At 36.0% G+C, this 22,377-nt stretch overlaps 1 protein-coding gene across 1 annotated transcript in view; it reads left to right on the top strand.

Moving 5' to 3' along the window:
- IL1RAP (interleukin 1 receptor accessory protein) overlaps positions 1-22,377 on the top strand; it is a 121,071-nt gene that overhangs the window by 85,650 nt on the left and 13,044 nt on the right. Inside the window, exons 5-8 of the mRNA XM_046659442.1 lie at positions 7,652-7,817; positions 9,873-9,944; positions 12,446-12,572; positions 14,880-15,028. Coding sequence (XP_046515398.1) covers positions 7,652-7,817; positions 9,873-9,944; positions 12,446-12,572; positions 14,880-15,028 — 514 coding nt within the window. The remainder of the gene's footprint in view (positions 1-7,651; positions 7,818-9,872; positions 9,945-12,445; positions 12,573-14,879; positions 15,029-22,377) is intronic.

Below are 22,377 nucleotides of genomic sequence, written 5' to 3'. Positions count from 1 at the left end.
TACAGTCAGAATCTGGAGAGAATGTTCATGGAGTGAATAAAATCAGAAAGCCTGGAAAGAAGACCGAGAAATTCATAGTGGTAAAACCATTGCCATAGCAGATACCCAATAATGTGCAGGTGACTAAAAAGGACGACCAGTAACCAGCTATACTTTCTGTTCTCTGACTATGAAAAGGTTGCTATTGATTTTTATTTCTCTACCTTTGGGTAATTGACTGACACCTTTAATCCTAAGAGTTCTGCCGTCTTGAGAACAAAATCAGCATTCTTTTTTTTCCCAAAAGAAATGATTGATTTATTATTATTAACCTTGTGCATAAGTTTTTGTAAGTGTTTCTAAGTTAAATTTTGTGTGATTATTGTCATGAATGGGAATTAGGGAAATTCTAGGATATGATTAAGTAGGCTTAATAAAAATTGCATAGTTTGAAGTCACCCAAGGGTAGCTTAAATTTTGCTGTTTTTATTGAAGAATAACAACATACACTGTCAAATTAATTTTAGGTGTACATCATAGTGATTCGTTATCTGTATACATTTATGAAATGATCAAAATTATAAGTCTAGTCACCATGCAAAGTTATTACAATATTATTGACTATATTCCCCATGTTGTACATTACATCCCATGACTCATTTATTTTATAATGGGAAGTTTGTACCACTTAATCCCATTCACATATTTTGCCTGCCTCCCAATCCCTCCCCGCTCTGGTATCCACTAGTTTGTTTCCTGTATCTATGAATCTGTTTCTGTTTAGTTTTGTCCATTCATTTGTTCTGATTTTTAGATTCCATGTATAAGTGAAATCATATGGTATGGTATTTATTTTGTCTGTCTGACTTCACTTAACATAATACCCTCTAGGTCCATCCATCTTGGCAAGAAAATCAGGATTCCGGGTTGCTGCATTCTCCTGTCACTGTATGGCAAATCTGCCATTGCTTTCTATTTTGTGCCTTCTGCAGCCGCTTCCTACACCCCCCTAGACATCTTGGCCCTCCTATAGTAGTTCTCTTTCATTTATTATCAATTGAATTCCCTGCCTTAACATTGTAGAAATAGTCTCTTTTAGGAATACAAATACCTCTATGAGAGTTAAAAGGCTCAATAATCAGTTCCAGCAAATTTGCTTTTGTTTTAGCAGAAAGGTGAAAACTGGTGAATTGAAAGGAGGGAAAGAAATCTAACATTTTTTGCATTTTACTAGTACAATACATTGTGCTAGGTCCTTTATATTTTATCATATGTAATAGTCATTGCAATCCTTCAAGGTAGATAACATTCTTTTACAGATTAGGAAACAGAGGCTCAGAGAGGCAAATAATAATAGTTAACATTTATTGAGCATAGGAATTCTTCCACATGCTTAATTAATTTACTTAATTGTCTCAACATGAAGTAGACTCTCTTGTTTTCTCCATTTTATAGTTAAGAAAACCAAAATATAGAGTCATTCGTCCAAGGTCGCAGAGCTAGGAGCCAAGAGTCAACCCTCTGCAATCTTTATCAAGAGCCCATCCTTATAGATTATTTTATATAATTTACTCAAAAAGATCCAGCTGATAATGGGAGAATCTGGGATTTCAGGCCAGTTCTTTGTGCTTCCAAAGCCTGTACTCTCAAGAAGTGACACAGAGAGGGTGGTCCAGTCTTTACTTTCAGAGCTTGGGGCACTTTGAAGGGCAGAACAATCTTTGAATACAAATTGAGTTGTAGGCTGGACTGTGGGACAGAGGGAAACCTGTGGATAGAAGGCCCTGGGATATCAGGGGGGCTCAGAAAAACTGAGATTGGAGGGAACAGAAAATCAACAATTTCTGTTCCAGAATTGCAGGGCTGATGGGGCACAACTGAATTCTCCTTCTCTACCTGTCTTCTCTTCTTTCCTCCTCTCTTCTGCATGGGAGTGTTTTCTTCATTCAGGGCCCGGAATTCACAGTTCTCCAATTCAACAAGCCTGTGAGTTAAACTCCTGTGCAGTAAATGTTTGTTGAATAAGCCAAGTTTTGTAACTAGCCTAGAAAGCAAACCATGGTTTGTAAGTGATTTACTGAATTTCAAATAGCCAGCTTATAAAAGAACTTCTGGAACACAACAAGTGCATAAATTTGAGGTTGCCTCTTTATTCAAATAGGGACTTCCAAATATATAGCAGTGAAAACACAGGTAAGTGAGATCTCTGTTGTTGTTTTTACTGTTATTATTAGGTTTATTGAGAGATCTGAGCTTTAAAATATGGCAAACCATCCTAACTTTCGTAATACTGGCTTATTTCTCTTCTTCATTGTTATAATTGGGTATTTGAATTTTTTTTTCCCCAGAGATACTTAGAAAAAACAAAGGCAGTTTTCTCCTTCTTACTGAGAAGCAGAGGAACCACTTTATTGGGTATTTCAGGTATTACATTTATAGCAACTGCTGAAATGCTCTCAACTGCTGTTTAGAAGAATGGATATCATTCTGGATATCAATTTGCAAAAAGCTGGTTGTCCTTGTACTCAGTGTGATCATTAAAATTGGTATATTACCTCCACCTCTAATTTTAAGTGTGAAATTAATCAGAACTAGTCAGATATTGTTTATAAATCTCTTTCAGAAAATAGGAAAATCTTTGCTTTCCTGACAAAGTGCCAGGAAAGCACCTTTCTGGAAAAGCACCAGACTTGGCCTTCTTGTTGGTGTAGCACATATTGTTGAGAAGTTAGTCCAAGGTCTGTGTAATAGACTTTATTTTTAAAGTGTTTGTTTCAATTTGATCTGACAACTTAGTTTGGTTGGTTCTTTATCTCTTTCCTTTCCCTACGGTCCTTATATAGTGATCTTTAACCTTGGTATTAAGGGGATGTATATCATATTTTGTTTCTAAACTATACACATTTAATTCCATATATGCGTATATACATACAGCATTTTACGTATAGTTTCAGGGCTTCTGAGAGCCAAAGAGTCCTCCTTTACACTGAAATCCAGCTTAAATATGAAGGCTTGAGGCTGAATTAGGGTGAATGAATCACTCACTGTGTATTTTGATAGCACTTAATTTACATCTCATCTTTGTTCTGTAATGATGCGTTTTTCTCCTCTCTAGTTGGTAGTGACCTCTCTCTTTTTCTTTTCCTTGAATACCAAGCACACAGCACAAAACTGAGCCAATATACTTTGTATTTAGGAACTGATTAAATAATTGAGTGAATTAGACTAGATTGGAAAATTCCATGAGAATAAAGGCCATTTCTGTTTTTACTGGCTACTGTATGTTCTGCTCCTAACACAGAGCCTGACTCTTGGGAGGGATTTTGTAAATATCTGTTATGTAAAGATTGAATGACTTAGTTGTGTTCATTGGAAGTGACTGATGTATAGACTTGTGTACAGAGACTTTGTGAACAAGTGTGATGTATTTTATACCAACTTAATGTTGGATGCAGTTTGTCAATAGATACTCCTAACTGTTCCAACCTTATATCTCAGCTAAACTCTTTGTATCCTCACTTCCACTGACCCACCCATGCTACAACACACCCATCTCATGTCTTGTCTTCCATTTACTCATCTTCTTATTATCGTTTGAGTTCTACATGAGCTTTCAACTCCATGTCTTGTGTCTTTGCTTCTCTCATTTATCATGCGACATAAATGTATGGAGCATTTACCATGTGCCAAGTGTTGGGCATGTTGCTGGCCATGTGGGTATAGGATTCCTCCACCCCCACTTGCCCCAACAGGAGTAAATCTCCTACAGCAAGAGATAAACATGAAAACAGATCATTATAATAAAGTTAGTTAAGTACTAACGGGAAGGACAAAATGATATGAGAGCAAGGGAGTTGTTCACACTTTTTCCTGTGCTTGGAGTGTCCCTCTCCATGTTTCCCCTCCTCCTGAACAGCTGTTAAGATTCTACTTATCTTTTCAGATCCAGCCCAGGTCTTCCTCCTGCATGAGGTTTTTCCAAATTTTTTCTCTTTGATCTTCTTCCCTCACTCCCTCACGCCAACATGCCTTTCGTAGTATTTGTTGCAATTCTCCACGAGACTGTGCATACCTACTGGTTAGGAACTGTGTCTTTTCCATTTTTGTGCCCTCACACAGTTCTTTAAAAGTTGTAGTCTTATTGAATGGAAATGTTTGTAGTTACTTAGTCATGACATCCCCCACCCACACCACACACATCACTACCGTGATTTATTTCCTTTCAAAGTCATTTTCTGTGCTGTTCCTTACCTATACGGTGCGGTGCAGTAGGTTGCCATGGCTACCATCATGCTGTTGAAAAGTTGTTCTCCTGTTTAACTTCTCTCTTTTGAATTCGGAATGAGGAACTGATGGGTCAACTAAATGGATGACTTGTCTTCTAGTCAGACAAGTGGTTGCTTCATAGTGGAGTATTTCTTGTATTTGGAAACATGGTTTTGTTTTATTCTTTGGGTATCTAGATCTTTGCTCATATCTTTTTTTCTAGATTCCATATAAATGATTTTGAAATCATCATAAAATTTGCAGGATTTATTTTCAGGAACAGTTTATTATGTTTAAAAATATCCTGTGTGTCTCAGGTGCAAGCGCCTAAGGTCTAGAGATGCATCTTCTAAGAAATAGAGAGAGCTCATCACACACTACAGGCCAAAGTTAATGGGTATTTATAGTTCAACAATGCCCTGACGCTACCTGCACTCCATACAGGCACACTAGAATGTAAAATAGTTCCTTCATTTCCTTTTCTAACAGGCTCTAGGTCTAATAGCTTTGAAATGGCTCTTTACTTTTTATTTCTTTTGATTAAAACTGCTTAATTTACAGAGCTGGCCCAATAGCATAGTGGTTAAGTTCACCTGCTTTGGTGGCCCAGGGTTCACAGGTTTGGATCCCTGGCACAGACCTACACACCACTCATGGGGACACACTGTGGAGGCATCCCACGTACAAAATAAAGGAAGATCAGCACAGATGTAGCTCAGAGCCCATCTTCCTCACCAAAAAGCAAAAGAAAACAAAACGAAAACCTACTTAATTTAACAATTTAGAATGGTCAGCTTTTTCGGAATAGATTTGACTCCAAACTTTCCCATTGCTTTTTATGTAATATACCTTAATTTGAAGTTTTTTCTAGACAAAGCAGCTCTCCCTGGCCTACATTTTTATTCTGTGCTATGGAAAGAAGAGAAAAATCCCAAGAAAAAGCAATCAAACCACTGACACACAAGCTCAATTAATAGCCTTAAGCATATTCAACCCAAATTTTAAGTTCATCCTTATGGGTTTGGAATAAGATGAAAAGAAATGGGGAGCTAGCAAGAAGTCAATGTGCACCTGTTTTGTACCATTTTCCTTGCTATTTAGATGTGTCTGATGTCATTTCTCTGTTAATTACCAGTCCATGAAGTCAGACTCTGTTTTATTCAGTAGTATATTCAAAGAACCTTAAACAGTACCTGGCACGTGGTTTATTGGTTAATCCCGAAAGGTGAATGAATGAATGAGTGAATGAATGAAAAGACTGAGTCAGAAACATTTCTTTATGTTTGTAGCCACATACTGTAAAGCCTAAAACAATGTGTTAATTTTTTAAATTGTTTTTACATAAATGATACTTGGTGAGTCAAAACCAAATTTCCTTTCAACACATTCTTAAGTGCTGTTGACAAGTTCAGTACGAACAGCTAACTTATCCTGAAAAGTATTCTTTTCCAATTTACCACTAATTGCAGGAATCACCTTCATATAAATGATAGAGCCACATCACACTATGAGCACAGTGGCTGGCCCCAGACATAGCCTGTGGGCAGGACCACAGTATAGGATGGGGAGACAGTGTCAGGTGGGATTAAAAGCAAGGACTTCAAAACAGGTAGATCTAGGTTGAAATTCCCACTCTGACGCTGCCTGGGGCTATGACATTGGCAGTTATCCTTTCTAAGCCTTCGTATTCTCATCAATAAAATGGGCATGAGAGCATTCCAGACTCTCTAATCTTGGAATAAGGAATGGATGAAATAATGGAGAACACGTAAGTACATGTGTCAGTATAATTTTTCTAGCCTCAACTGACTGCTGAGAAGAGATGTTCATTTTTGTTAAAGAAGCTAGAGAAGGACCTTTATTCAGCTGTCTGGGAAACTGAGATTAGCTCTGCTCTGTGTTATCTAGAACATCTCTTTATCTGTCTGTCTCATTTCTTTCCACATGTAACACTAGAGCATATTTAGTCTGATCTGTCTACTTCACAGGGATTTAAGAACAGCTAAGCTAACAAATGAGAGAAGAAAATAGCTTTGAACTGTTTAAATGAAAGATGCCACAAAAATCAAATAGAGTTCTATAGATAGTCTAAACTAATTTAAACCAAATCTGACATAAATTCTTTGTAAGAGTGCAGGCCTTTGTGGCCTTATACTTTGTGATAACCTAAGGCTACTGACATCTTTTGCTAATGTGACAAGTGTCTGGAAACACTGCTTATCAAACCAGGATAAATTGCATTCAGGAAATAACTTAACTGCACATATATCAGCTTCCTCTTGATGATCATCTCCATGAATCAAAAGTTTAGTGCTGTTCTAAAAGACGTATTTCCTGTGACAAAGAATTACAAAATATGCCACTTAGTGTAATTGTCATATTTCAAAACACATGCTCCAGGAATTGAAGTAAGAAAACCTTAAGTATACAAGAATTAAGGTTAAATATGTGAATACAGGAAATTGCAAGTACAAACCAGTAATAGACTTCCAGAGTTTTAAAGGTCTAAAGGACCTTAGAGATAACCTAATCTTTTTTGTCACAGATGAATTAGTGATTTTTAGGAGAAAAACAAACACAGTTTTTCTAAAAATAAATGTTCAACATATATTTTTGTCGCAGATGATTGTACCAAGTTTTGCTCTAAAAGAAAAAAATAAAACAGTATAGACAATTAGTGGGGCTGAGAGATCCAAAGTAGGATTCTAGTTATGTTGAATGAGATATTTCAATCTCAAAATTTTAAAAATCAGCAAAGTTATATAAAAATATGAGTTGGAGCAGAAATAAACTCTTGACTCTTGGTAAGACTCATAAAATATCTCTTACTTCTAGATTCTGGAGTCTGTCATGTTCAGTTGTAACAAATGGCATAATAGAAGGAAAACACAAAGAAGTCTGGAAATGATTGATATAGTGATTCAACAGAGTGATCAAGAATGTCACAATCAGACATCTAAATTGGGAGCTAGTTTGTCAAACAGAGTAACTGGGTTCCTGCAATAATAAAATCGGTGAAGAAATGTAGAAAAATGAAAAAGAATTGTTTGTTTAAGTAACAGAGCATGCAGTTGTTTAAGTTGCCTTAGATGTTTTTTAAAACTTTAACTTTCCTTCACTATTAACACGGAATTCCCAGAATTTGAATACTGGATCCTGAGACAGGAAGCTTATGCTTTTGAATTCATATTTCCATTCAAAATTTTTATTTTCTTTTGCAGAAAATATAATGAAACTTATTGCATTCATTCTTTTGCAGAAACATACTTGACCAAAACTGTTTTGTAAAAGACACAGCCAGCATAGATATTTGTGTGTTCTGTGCAAAATTAGATGTGTATATATGTTTGTATATTTTCTATGCATGTATCTAAATAGTAAATGCATTTTCTTCTACTTCTTTTAGGGTTGTCGTAAAATAGAGGACTTTCATAATGTGGTACCTGAAGGCATGAATTTGAGTTTTCTCATAGCCTTGGTTTCAAATAATGGAGATTATACATGTGTTGTCACATATCCAGAAAATGGGCGTACCTTCCATCTCAGCCGGACTCTGACTGTAAAGGTGGTAGGTAAGCAGGATTTGTATTAACTGCGCACAACAAAAATCTTGTTTAGTCTCTTAATAGTTTATTACAAGCAAGTGTGTAAACTGTCTAAAGAAAAGAGGCGTATCTTTTTTGGTTCACTGCACTGTCCCAGAGCCTTCAGCAATTCCCTGTACATAGTAGGCATTCAGTAACTATTGGTCTACTGAAGGAATATGTGAATGAATGAAGTAAAGGCAATTTGGGCAGTAAAAAGAGTGCCAGACAGATCTGTCTTCTAATTATAGCACTGCCATTTATTAGCAATAGGGCTTTGATCAATGTCTCAGTCTGCTTTTCTGTACTCTGGGACTAAGAATACCGAACATTCAGGCTAGCTGAGAATATTAGAAACAGTGTGCGTACTATGCTAATGCAGTTCCAGGCAAGCAGTAGAGATTCGATGAATCGTAGTTAATATTATTGTCAAAAAAGTATTTTACTTGAATTAAACAAACTGTGTTTCTATATGGGAACTTTTGTAGCTAGTGTTAAAGCTATTTGCTGGCAGTGTTCAACTGTTGCTTTGCAGCGAGAGGAAAGAGAGTGAGAAACTAGGGAAGTGGAGTGAACCATGACTAGGCAGAGTCAAGAAACTCCCAGCAAACCCAGAAATCAAGAGAACCAGTTCAGTAGAGGTGGACTTAGAGGAGAGCCCTAAATACTGCTGTGCCCACTGTATTCAAAGTGAGGGCATATCAGAGTGAGATTTTCTCATACCCTGTCTTTTAATAGATGGAAACATTGAGGCCCAATGACAGGAAGTAACCTGATTAGAGACACTCCACGAGTAAGTAGGAGAAGTGATTCTAAATCCAAGGTTTCAGACTCTTTGTTCAAGGCTTTTTCTACTAGTCTGACACCAGATTCAGCATAAATTTTTTAAAGGCTTTAATATAGTGCAAAAAAAATTCAAATCAAACATTTCTATAATCACTTTTCCTCTCTGCTTACTTTCTGAATAGTGCTGGACTGGAGACTAATTCAGAAGAAAAATCAAATTAAATTTAGAACCTAGCATGAGTGGACTTTAAAAGTCAAATGAATAACCTTATATTCATCTTGGCAGTTGTTTCTAATAGATATACTTAAATGTATCCATTTTGGGGAAGTGAAGAACAGGCATGCTTGGTCACCCTGATTTATGATATAGAAGTTGACAAACACAGATATGGGAAGATGGATGTTTCTTATCCAACTTTCAAGCAACATAAGTTTTATTTTTTAAAACTGAAGTATTTAGTACTTATTATATACCAGTAGTGGATGCTTTAATATGCATTAATTAATTTAATCCTTACAATGAACCTATGAGATGAGTTTAATTATCCTCGTTTTAGAGTTGAAGAAAATTAGCTTTTCAAAGATTTAGTGAAAAAACGGGGTCATATGGTTAGTATATGGCCAAGTCAGTATTAGAACACCCTGGTCATTAAATATTTGAAGCTTCTACTCTTAAACACTGCACTATAAAGCCCCTCCAGGATATTTTTATTTTAATTTAGGAATACAGGATTTTATAAAGAGCAGTAATCCTGTGAATGAACGTTCAACTGATACCCAGACATCAGGTAGACGTACATGCTGGCCTCACAATTGTGATTTTGAATTTTCCATTTACTTATTTATTCACTTATTACCTACTTATTTAACCATATCCCCTGCTAGACACTGTGGGTATGTTGAGGAGAAATATGTAGAAAAGAAACAAGTGAGTAAAACATGAGAGCAATTAATTGTGTAGTATGAGAAGTGTATCTCACATAAGCTTTGGAAAGCAAAACCACTGGTTAAATATTCTATCCTGAAATATGGAGGATACTCAATATGTTATGTTTGTTTCTTTGCTTGTTTTAAATGACTGAAGTGTTGTAATTGACTATATATATTGGACAATAGGCCCTCTCAAGAAGAATTGACAAACTATGCCAGGAAATTGGGCAAGACTTCACAGAAGAGCCGATTTTTGAAATGGGTTATGAGGGATGAAGACTACGTGATTTAACATCATCTCTCTTTGTTCCTTCCTCTCTCTCACAGGTTCTCCAAAAGATGCTCTGCCCCCCCAGATCCATTCACCCAATGATCTTGTGGACTACGAGAAAGAACCGGGTAATTATAGTTGTGCCTCTGAATTGCAGTTAAATTCTCTTAATTACAAGGAGTAAAATGCCACATAGGTTAACTCAAGAGAATAGACACATGAACGAAACTGAAATGTTGTCAGAAACCAAGGCAACTCTGGGGACTAGCTAATTCATCGATTTCATGGGCAGCTCAGGGATCCTCTACTTCTCTCTTGGCAGCTGCTCTCTTCTTCCTCTGGGAGCAGTTTTCTTCTCCTGATTGGGGATTTCCATTTGATGCAAACTTTAGCTTGCACAGAGCTTTGGTTTACCAAAGCTGCAACAAGCACAAGGCATCCTTTCAGCTTCTGTTCCACTACAAAGGGGAGGGGATGGAGCTTGGAGTCAGTACTGTGAATATAATAGGCAACAACTGGTGGAATAGTGGACCCTGATTCAGAACACTGTTGAGTGTTTGCTGTGGACATCTGAGTCTCCTTTTAGTTTTCATAATTTTTCACTTTAGACAAACATCATTGGTAACTGACCAAATAAGGCATAATTGGTTATTCTTCTGATTCAAAGCCTTCCACAGTTAAGTTGAAAACCATAGAAAATGTTAACATTTTCTATATATTATATCTTTTACAATAACTTCACTGCAAACCCAATGAAGAGTATAAAAGAACATTTGTTTAAAATGTACTAAATATAATAGAGGCCATGATCAACATAGGCGGAGAAAAATACCCGATAAAAAAAATATATATACATATTAATATAATGTTTCAGGGGCCAGTCCCACAGCTGAGTGGTTAAGTTTGTGTGCTCCACTTTGGCGGCCTGGGGTTCTCTGGTTCCAATCCTGGGAACAGACCTACACACTGCTTATCAGGCTACGCTGTGGCAGCATCCCACATGGAAGAGCTAGAATGGCTCATAGCTAGGATATGCAGCTATGTGCTGGGGCTTTGGGGAGAAAAAACAAAAAAGAGGAAGATTGGCAACAGATGTTAGCTCAGGGCCAATCCTCCTCACCAAAAAAAAAAAAAAAAAAGCAGCTTTCAAATAGTGATCTGCCTTGTAGAAAACCAGAGAACACAGTAAGGTGTCTGCCAACTCCAAATGGACCAAATATTTTAGAATTAGCAGTGGCTTTATACAATAATATGAACATTCTTCCTACTATCACGGTGCACCCTTATTAATCACCTAAATATGTTTTATCTACCTATCAGATCACGGTTACAAAAACATTCCTGAATCCATGTTCACCTTGTCTTCCTACATATTGATAGAGAAAACTGGAAGGGAAAGACCTCAGAACCAGGCATTGGAAGAGAAGTTAGAGTATAACCACTCAATGACACAAACTTGAGTTCACATTAGGAGGAGAATAAAATTTATCATGTAATCCCGGACACTTTTGGAGAGTAAGATCAGTCAATATTAATGACTAACTAAGAAAGCAGACGTAAAACAGAACCGTCCTGGGCAAACTGGAATGGAAGGTCAGTCTAGGTCAAATCCTAGTCTGCCACTTGTGAACAATTCGATCCAGGAATGGCATTTAATATCTTTAGACTTCAGTTTTTGCATCTGTAAAACATGAATTTAAAAAATACCTCGTGGTATTTTCTTAAAATTAAATAAGACCATTAATAAGCATAAATATTTAGTACAGTGAATTATATAGTGAGTATGCTGCGGCTGTTATTATTATTATTGTTACCATTGTCAACCTGGAGATGCCCCCCTAACCTCATGTTCCATCTCAGGATAACATAGAATTTTCTGTTTGTAAATTGTTTTTAAATTTATTGAATGCACTCTAATAGCTTGAGCATTTCAAGACACAACCAGCCTGGCTAGTCCTCTCAGTGATGGCATTGCCCCATTTCCTTGGGCCAAGGACTAAAGAGCTGGAGAACGCTTCCTTGGTTATCTTTTCTTCATGAAAGAAATAACAGAGAAGAGCAATCCATGGAGGTTTGGGATTAAAAAGAATATTGTTGGAGCCTTTTTTTTTTTTTTTTAAATTTTTTAAATGTTTTCCAGGGAAGATTAGCCCTGAGCTGACATCTGCGGCCAATCCTTCTCTTTTTGCTGAGGAAGACTGGCCCTGAGCTCACATCTGCAGCCACCTTCCTCTACTTTATGTGTGAGACGCCTGCCACAACATGGCTTGATAAGCTGTGTGTAGGTCTGTGCCCAGGATCCTAACCGGCCTGGGCCGCGGAAGTGGAGCGCACGAACCAGGCAGGCCCTGTGTTGGAGCCTTTTTGAACAAGTATTTTCATTTTAGAACATATGTTGATTGTATCAAAAGATGGTTGTTCTAGTGTACAAAGTTTCTGCCTTTCTTTTCTTGGTTTTGTTTGTTTGGGAATGAAGTATGGTACATTGCCTTACAGAAGCCCACTTGAAAATTAGTCAGAAGTAGGGTTTTAGGTGCATGTAATTTTTATAGCTTCTAATTAGCCACAAAGTAGAACCTATATAGCCATGTGAAAGTTACAAACTGATGGGTTAATTTGTTTTTTTTAGGAGAGGAGCTACTCATCCCTTGTAAAGTCTTTTTTACTTTCCTGAAGGACTCTCGCAATGAGATTTGGTGGACCATTGATGGAAAAAAGCCAGATGACACCACTCTGGACGTAACTGTTAATGAAAGGTATCCTTGGCGCAGGCAGGGGGGTGACTAACCTTTGTCCCTCAATCTAATGCCCTCTGGTGTATACTAATCAATGAAAATTAAAATTCTCATTTTTGCCTATCGTTAACAAAAGTCAGCAAGATTTTCAAGTCTTTAGTGGCTGCATTCCAAAGCAGGATTACTGGACTTGCAACCTGAGGCCCAGATGCCATCTGCTGATCACACATTTATGATACCCACTTAAAAGTAGATGGAATGCATATCTTGCATGAATGAAAAGGCTACAATATAGGATTGTGGGTAGATGAAAGCCTGTCAGTGTGGCCCTGTTCTTCTCGTTCTCAAGTTTGGAGTTCAGGCGAATGTATTCGTGCTTCAGATAACTGTTAGTTTCTTGTCTTACACTAGGCATGTGTTTCCTATCTTCTTCCTCCTGTTCTTTAATTCACACAGTATGTATGTCACATTTATCGTTGATGGGTATTTTTTTAATATTGATCAAATGCATTTATGTTCTTTAAATTTTATTTTAAAAGTGCATGGGGTAGTGATATAGCTCACTCTTAAAATAACAACCTGAGTCATTTTATTTTTAAATAAACATGAGTTTCTTTTGAAGGGGATTGGTTGGTAAGGAGGAAAATATGGATCTTTGAAGACAAAAGGTTCCGCTATAAATAAAGCATACCACTGCAAGAGAACAATTGGTTCTCTGCAGCAATTAATAGAAATAAGCAGCTGACCACCTACATGACAAAGTAATTCCAGGACCTTAATCCTTATCAGGATGTGCATATAGATCTTAGGCTATCTGAACTTGTAGAATTTAAAGGATATTTCTTTCCTAATAGTAAACTCGGACTTTTTGCAGAAGTTATAAAATGTCCACCTTGCATCCAGTACTATGCAAGGTACTTAGTCCCAAACTAGGTAGATTTTACAGGAGTAGCAATGATAGAGCAGAAATTTCAATATAATGTGATGAATGCAATGACTGGGAAGTATTGGATGTTATGGGATGTTTTATTTGGGGATTCCAGGCAGTTTTAGAGGGTTAGGTGATGTTTCTCAGATGGTACAGCACCTAAATAAAGATTTGAAGGATGAGAAGAAATTAACTAAAGAAATGGAAACACTATTCCTGGTAGAAGGAGCATCATATGCAAAAGCCTGGAGGTTAGAGATGCAGAGCATATTCAGAGGTACAGAAGCAGCTTCCTAAAATTGGAGCAGTTTTGGCAGAAGTAAATTGATGAAAATTGATAAATTGTGGCTGGAGGCACAGAGGAAGAATTATTGATCATTTCAGTAATTCTGAACAATGTGCTTCCTAGCCTCATAATGATAATGAATGAATACTAATGAAAGTCATGCTGTTGCTCCTTGCTGCTGTTGAAACACGTAATGTTCATAGCTGAGCCATGCAGTTAAGCTTAGGCTAAACCCTTGGCAGCCCTTAACCAAGTTCTGGAGACTAACCATAAGCCTTATCAGAAGGAGAATCTGGGTGGCGGTCAGCTGTAGGAGAGATATTTTTTTTCCCTTTTGAGCAAAGTAGTTCAAAGGGATTTTTAAATCTTGATCTTGTACCCAAAGCACTTGAGCTCTGCCTTCCTGAGATTTGGATATATTTATTTTTACAAAGTTCACTTGCTCTGAGAAGTTTCTTCTTTTTATATATTAGGATTTAACTGTGAGTTTTCAGTATTTTGATCAAAATATTCTACGTATGTTCAAAAGCCAAGCTTTGGGAATTCCTGAAGTGCATCAACTATTATTGTGGGATCATAGTAATAGCCTGTATGAGTATTTATTAAGCATTGTTCTAGTACTTACACATTAACATACTCAATCCTCAGAATTCTTGGGAAAGTTAATACGTGTAATGCACCATGTAGGCATTGCTACTTTCCTCTTTTTCAAAGGAAGAACTCAAGATGTGGAAAGATTGTTACCCTGCCCCAAGTATATAGTCAGTAAGTGGTAAAGCTTGGACCAACACCCAAATGGTTCTGGCCTCAAAAGCTTCCTGCCTCAGAAGTATGAGGGAAGGAGATATTTTGCCTTGAAGAGAGATCTATAGTATGATATGCCAATGCTGAGATTTGATCTAGGTTTTGGGACTGTGTAATATAGATGGTAAAGAATAGTGTTGGATCTGGAAGCTATTCTCCTTTTGTAACTGTTGGATCACAGGCAGCTCAGCATATTGAATTCAGTCTACTCTCCCCTAGGGGCTCTGTAGTTGTCTACTTGTCTGATTCACACACAGCACATGGCCCTTCAGTCTCACTAATGCTTTGATTTTCTTTCCCCTGTTTCTAGTGTAAGTCAGACTCTAACAGAAGATGAATGGAGAACTCAGATATTGAGCATCAAGAAAGTTACTGCTGAGGATCTCAAGCGCAACTATGTCTGTCATGCTAGAAATGCCAAAGGGGAGGTTGACAAACCAGCCAAGGTGAAACAGAAAGGTAATGGATGCATTCAGCGGATGAATCTGTGAACTCCAAATGTAACATTGTGGTGAATAAGGAAAAAAAGAAGTTGAGAAGGAGAGCGCTCCAGCTCCTAGTACATCTGACGTATAGTAGTGAATCAAAATTGAATGAAAACTCTTGAGAGAAAGTTCCTATGTATGTAAAGATACTCAAAATATTGTTTCTAATAGTTTTAGTAACTTAGTGCCCAAATGTGACTAAAAAATTCATATTATTGTGATAATGAGGCATAGTCATAAAAAATAAAGAAAATATTCAAAACTGCTAAAGATATAATAAAACTGGTAGAATCACATATTGTTGGTGAATTGTAAAGACCCTTTTAGAAATCACTGATGGCAGAGTTCAAGAGTCGTAAAAATGATCATACCATATGACTTAATACTTTGGGAATTTTTCCTGACCAACAGAAAGAGATTTATGTACCCATCGATATTTTTAGAAGCATTTTCTATAATAATGAAGCATAAATAGCAGCCATGTAATTGTATGCAAGTAAAGTATGCTATATTCTCAAAAATATAATTTTAAAACAATCTTTTTAAACACTATGTATTAATATTCAAGCAAGTTTATATAATATACCACTAGCCACAGTTGCTTAAATAAAAATTATTTAAACTACGACTTAAAATGATGTAAAAATAATTTCTATCTTGATATTACTATATTTTTCTATAACAAATAAAAATTATAAAGCTTTATTGTGTGAGCTGTTGCTCCTGAAACAGACTGTGTCTAAAATTCTCTTTGAGTCTCTCACATAACGCAGAATCGCAGACAATTAATCCCTTCAAGAATGTTTTTCAGTGATCTGGAGAAAGATAGTGATGATTTATCACACATTCAGTCAAGTTGTTCAGAATTATCCTGGATTCTAGTTCAGATATAGCCTGTAATATTTATATCAAAAGTAAAAAAAAAAGTTAATTTATAAATGTTACAGTTTACAATGGGTTTAAACCTTTTTTAAAGCTGATGAAAGGCTTCACCTTAACATTTCATTACAATTTAGAAAGAGCAAAGGCCCGAAGTGTATATGCCTCTTAAGAAGTCTCAGTGGATTGGTTCTGGATAGTTCATTGCTTTTGCACCTTGGAAGCCAGTGTAAAGAGAGAAGGCTGAACTACATAATATAAAGGGGTGTTTCCCAAAGTTAGTTCCTAAGAACACCGCTAAGACTCTATCGTATTGCAATTCGTTATTTGTACTCTAGACTCAGATGGCCTGTATTGGAATTCTGGTTTCTGTGCATCGTGACTCTCTGACCTTAGAAAAAAGTCACTTAACTTCTCTGAGCTTCAATTTCTTTATACTTAAAGTAGGCAAAATAATTACACTACCTCTTAAATTCCTTTTAAAGTACACAGCAGAGTTATTGGCATATATGCACGTATATTAAATGATCGACAAGCCTTAGCTCCTCTCACAATTATTTCCACGAGATTTTCATAGGTGTTATTTGACAAAAGCTTTTATAATCAAGTAAGTATCGTCAAAGTCTAGGTTAAACAAAACCAATCAAGTCACTTTAATTCAGGGCCCCTTAGAGTCTCTACTAGATTAACGTTGTGTGTGAATACCTGCAGGGGGCTGGAATATAGCAGGAAGGATTTTTTCAAACATATTTGACTCCAGATTCTTTAAGTATGGAAGATTTTGTGGGACTCATCTTCTGAGGCATGTGTTTTGGGAAATAGCTATGGAGGATGACATGAGTTAGTAACTTGTCAGATGGAGAGAATCAAAACAATTAATTAAAATAATGTTTAATCTAGGAGTGATGCGCAAATCTGTCCCCCAGACCTACTTGAGTAACTCCCTTCACAGAAGTCTTGCTCTGAATGGTTTAGTATGAACGTCATCAGGAAGGTGAAGTGAAAAGTACATCCACTAGACCAGATGATCTGTGCTAGAAGGTGACCTATAATCCAGTCGGGTCTGTGTGCATCCAGTGGTATCAGAGATGTTGTGGGTTTGTCTACTTTTATTCTGGGCCAGCTAATTCTGAAACTCAGAGGTGATGTCTGTGTCCACATCCATATGTTTTATGTGTGAGTCCTTCTCCGAATTCATGGGCAGAGCATTCTGTGTACTTCATCAAAAAGATGACAGGAAGGGGCTAGGGCCTAGAATGAGAGGAGTTCAGCAAGCTGGGTCTTACTCAGGACAATAGTATTCAAGGAGAGGCAGCTAATGTAAATGGATTAAACATGCATTGTTTCCTGATAGGAAAGTGGTAGGGACTAAGGCAAGTTGTATATTGAACTGTTTGAGAACCTGCCAAACCTATTTCCAAACAGATTATACTGTTTTACACTTTCACTAGCAATGTGTATAATTCCAGGCACTCTACTTCCTCATCAACTTTTGGAGCTGTCAAACTTAAATTTTAGCCATGCTAGTAGATGGGTCCTGGTATCATACTGTGTTTTTAGTTTGCATTTCTCATGTATTAATGATGTTGAGCATTTTTTCATGGATTTATTGACCATTAATTAATAGTTGTTTTTGTGACGCGTCCATTAAAATCTTTGGCCCATTTTGTTATTGGGTTGCTTGTTAATGAGTTGTAGGAGATACATATGTGTATATGTATAATCACCTTTGTCAGATATATGACTTGTAAATATTTTCACCTCGTTTGTGAATTCCTTTTCTTTTGATGAGCAGAATTTTAAAAGATTTGATGGGGGCAGGCCTGATGGTGTTAAGTGCATGTGCTGTGCTTCAGTGGCCCGGGGTTGGCAGGTTCAACTCCTGGGCATGGACCTACTCACTGCTCATCAAGCCATGTTGTGGCAGCGTCCCATATACAACATGGAGGAAGATTGGCACAGATGTTAGCTCAGGGCCAATCTTCCTCACACACAAAAAAAGAAAGAAATTGATGGTGTCTATTTTACCAATTTCTTCTCGTATAGTTAGTACTTTCTAAATCTTATATTAGCAATTGTTGATTTATAGATTTTTCTTTTGTACTTAGACCTATGATTCATTTCAAATTAATTTTTTATAGTGTGATATATGAATTAAGGCTTAGTGGTGGTGGTGTTTCCATATAGAAACCAGTTGTTCTAGCCTCATATTGAAAAATCTCTACTTTTTTTATTGAGTTGAATGACAACTTGGCCAAAAGAAAAATAAATTCTGAATGTGGGTCTATTTCTACATTCCCTGTCCTGTTCTATTAATCTGCTTGTCTATCTTTACTTCAACATTACTTTGTCTTGATTAACAGCTTTAAAGTAAGTCATAAAATCAGATACTCTATGTTCTCCTTTTTTCTTTTCCAAGACTGATTTGACTATTCTAGGGACATATATTTTTTGTATAGATTTTAGTATCAGTTTGTCAGTTTCTACATAAGACCCTGCTGGGGGCCTGCCGGTCGTGCAGCGGTTAAGTGCGCACGTTCCACTTTGGCGGCCCGGGGTTCACCAGTTCGGATCCCAGGTGCAGACATGGCACCGCTTGGCATAAGCCATGCTGGCGTAGGTGTCCCACATGTAAAGTAGAGGCAGATGGGCACAGATGTTAGCTCAGGGCCAGTCTTCCTCAGCAAAAAGAGGAAGGTTGGCAGCAGATGTTAGCTCAGGGCTAATCTTCCTCAAAAAAAAAAAAAAAAACCTGCTGGAATTTCATTGGGATTGCATTAAATTTATAAATCAATTTGGGGACAATGGAAATTTTAACAATATTGAGTTTTCCAATCCATGAACATGATATAACTTTCAGTTTATTTAGGTCCCATTGAATTTTCTCAGCAATGCTATTTCTTTTTAGCTTTGAGTGTACAGGTCTTGCACACATATTGTTAAATTTATCCCTAAATATTGTGTTTTTGATGCTAATATAATGGTATCTTTAAAATTTCATTTTCCAATTGCTGATTGATAGAAAATAGAAGTGAAATTAATTAATTGTTATGTTTTTATCTTGGTCCTTTGAACTTTCCCAAATACACTAATTAAATAGAATTTCTGTTTGTTTTCTTTTTTAGGTTTCTTAACTTTTTCTGCACACTTGACTATATTATCCATAAGTAAACAGACTTTTACTCCTTACTTTCCAAACTTTATAGCTTTCATTTCCTTTTCCTGCCTGTTTCACTCTTTTTGACCTCCGTACTGTGATCAGTAGAAGTTCTGAGAACAGCCATTCCTGCGTTGTTCCCAGTCTTAGAGACCAAGCATTCAGTTTTTATGTTAAGTATGATGTTATTTGTAGGTATTTTGTAGATGATCCTACATGAGGGCTAATCTTCTGTTTTGGGTTTGCTGAGAGTTTTTTCTTATAATGAGTGTCTGTTGAAATTTGTCAAATTTGTATCTTCATCCATTGAAAGGATCATATGACTTTTTAATTTTGTCAATGTGATGGTTTATAGTGACTGACTTTGAACTGTTGATCCAATCTTTCATTCCCGGGATAAACCCCCACATCATCATGAATTATTTTCCTTTTTATATGTTGCTGAATTTGATTTACTAATATTTTGTTAAGGATTTTGCTCATGTTGACGATTTTGCTCATATCTTTGTTCATGAAGGATATTGGTCTGTAGTTTTCTTTTCTTGTAATACGTTTGACTAGTATCGATCTTATGCTGGCCTCGTGGTATGAACTGGATGATGTTCATTGTCTAAAAACTTATATGTAAAATTGATATTGTTTCTTGCTTGAATATTTGAAAGTTACCTATGAAACTATCAGGGCCTGTTGTCTTCTTTATGATAAAGATTTTAATTATGAATTCAGTTTCTTTAGTAGTTATTCAGATTTTCTGTTTCTTCTTCAATTTTTGGAATTTGTCTTTCAAAGAATTTTTTTCTGTTTCATCTAAGTTGTCACATTTTTGGCATAGTTCTTTTACATTATTTCCTTATTATCCTTTTAATGTCTGCAAGATCTATAGTGTTTCTCCTTTTGTCATTCCTGATATTAGTAATTTGTATTTTTGCCCATTTGTTCTTCATCATTCAAGATAGATGTTTCCTAATTTTACTATTTTTTTCCATGAACAAATGTGTTCTCATTTATTTTTCTCTATTTTTTTATCTATTTTGCATTTCATTCATTTTCTCCTTTGCTTACTTTGCATTTAATTTGCTCTTCTTTTTCTACAATCTTAAGATGCAAGCCACATCACTGATTTTAAATAGTTCTTGCTTTTTAATGTAAGCCTTCAGAGCTACAAATTGCTCTCATAGGACTACTTTAGCTGAAACACAAATGATGAAATGCTGAATTTTCATTATCATTCAATTCTAAATATTTTCTAATTTTCCTTATAAGTTTTTTGACCCATGGTTTATTTAGAACTGTGTTACTTAATTTATCCATATTTGGGGATTTTCCAGACAACCTTTTTTTTATTATGTTATGTAATTATTAAAATTTATTTGAATTTTAGAACTGAGTTTGTGTTCACTCTTGATCTTGGTAAAGTAATTGGTAATATTTCATATTGTCATCTAAGTTTAGATAATTACAAGTCAGGGAAGGGTTTCTCTGACTTAGAACTCTCTGGGAAAACTGTATGGTGGAGTGGGAGGAACATATATTTTGGTGTTAGACAGACCTAAGTTCAAGTTCTGGCTCTGGTACTGACTGGTCCAAGCCTTCCTCTTCTCATCTTTCAGATACTCAACTCCCAGTGTGTGTGTGAGATTGGAGGGAGCAGGTAACAAGAATTTAGCACATGGCTGCACACTTGATTCTAATTTCTAATTTAATTCTGTTGTGGCCAAAAAATAAATTCTTTATCATTTCATTCCTTTTCAGTTTATTGGTGTCTTTTTTTTTAAGTACCAGTAGATTGTCTGTCTTGGTAAATATTTCACATCCATTTGAAAAAGATGTGTGTGCTGTAGTTTTGGTGTTTTATAAATGTCAGTTAAATCAATTGGTGTCAGTGATGTACAAGTCTTCTGTATATTTACTGATTTTTTTTAATGTACTTAATCTTTCAATTTTTGAAAGAGAAAGAGGTATTGAAATCTTCACATAGAATTATGGATTTTTGTAATTCCGTCAGTCTGTCAGTATTTGCTTCACACATTTTGGAACTGTGTTATTGGGTACATACACATCTAGGATTGTTATGCCTTTTTGATGAATTGACTCTTTTAAGTTGTGTTCTGTTTATTTTTTTCTCTTAATATTCGGTGTGATAGTAATTTAGCCATTCTAAATTTCTTATAATTAGTATTTGTAGGATATATCCTTTTCCATCTTTTTATTTTATCTATCAATGTCTTCATATTTAATATATATTTCTTATAGACAGCATATTATTGAGTCTTGATTTCTTATCTATTCTATTTTCTCTTTTAATTTCTATTTCTAGTCCATTAATCTTTAATATAATTATTAGCGTTATTGGCTTTACGTCTGCCATCTCGCTATTTGTTGTGGACTTGTTGCAACTATTCTTTGTTTTTTTCCTTCTTTCCTGCCTTCTGGTGGATTGATAATTTCTTAGTATTCTACTTTATCCCCTCTCTTAGCCTATTGGCTCTACCTTTTTTTTTTCCTCTAGAATTTGCAATATTTATCTTGATCTTATCACAATCCATCCTGAATCAATCACTTTACATAATTTATGAGAAACTTACAATGGCATACTTTCATTTCTTCTCTCCTGACTTTTGTTTTTTTATAATATATTGTAGTTTCGCATATATTATAAATACCACAATACATTGGTATTATTTTTGCTTTAAATAATTATCTTTTAAAGAAATTAAGAACTGAGGGAAAAGATTTTTGTATTTATTTACGTGTTTTCCATTTCTGGCATTATTCATTCTTGATAACATTTTAGTCTGAGAACTATTTAATATTTCTGGTGGTGCACATCTGCTGGTTACAAATTCTTGGCTTTATTTTAATCTAAAAGTGTCTTATTTCATCTTACTTTTTATATTTCAATAATTTATTAAGAAAGTTTTCAAATTCATGGAAGATTTGGGAGAATTGTACAGTGAGCAGTCATGTACCCCACCTAGATTCCATCATTTTGCTCCTTGTTTGCTCTTTGTTTTATCATGTATCTATGCATCTATCCATTCCTCTATGCATCCATTAATGCATCTTATTTTTGTGTGTGTGTGAGGAAGATTGGCCCTGAGCTAACATCTGTTGCCAATGTTCCTCTATTTTATGTGGGATGCTGCCAGAGCTTGGCTTGATGAGCAGTGCCAGGTCCGTGCCTGGGATCCGAACCTACATACCCTGCGCTGCCGAAGTATAGCACACTTCGGCCAGCCCCCATCTCATTTTTTAATACCTCTAAAGAAATTGCAGACATCAGTAAA

The sequence above is a fragment of the Equus quagga genome, chromosome 4, assembly GCF_021613505.1.
Source record: "Equus quagga isolate Etosha38 chromosome 4, UCLA_HA_Equagga_1.0, whole genome shotgun sequence".
NCBI lineage: Eukaryota > Metazoa > Chordata > Mammalia > Perissodactyla > Equidae > Equus > Equus quagga.
This window is presented reverse-complemented; position numbering and strand designations above follow the sequence as displayed.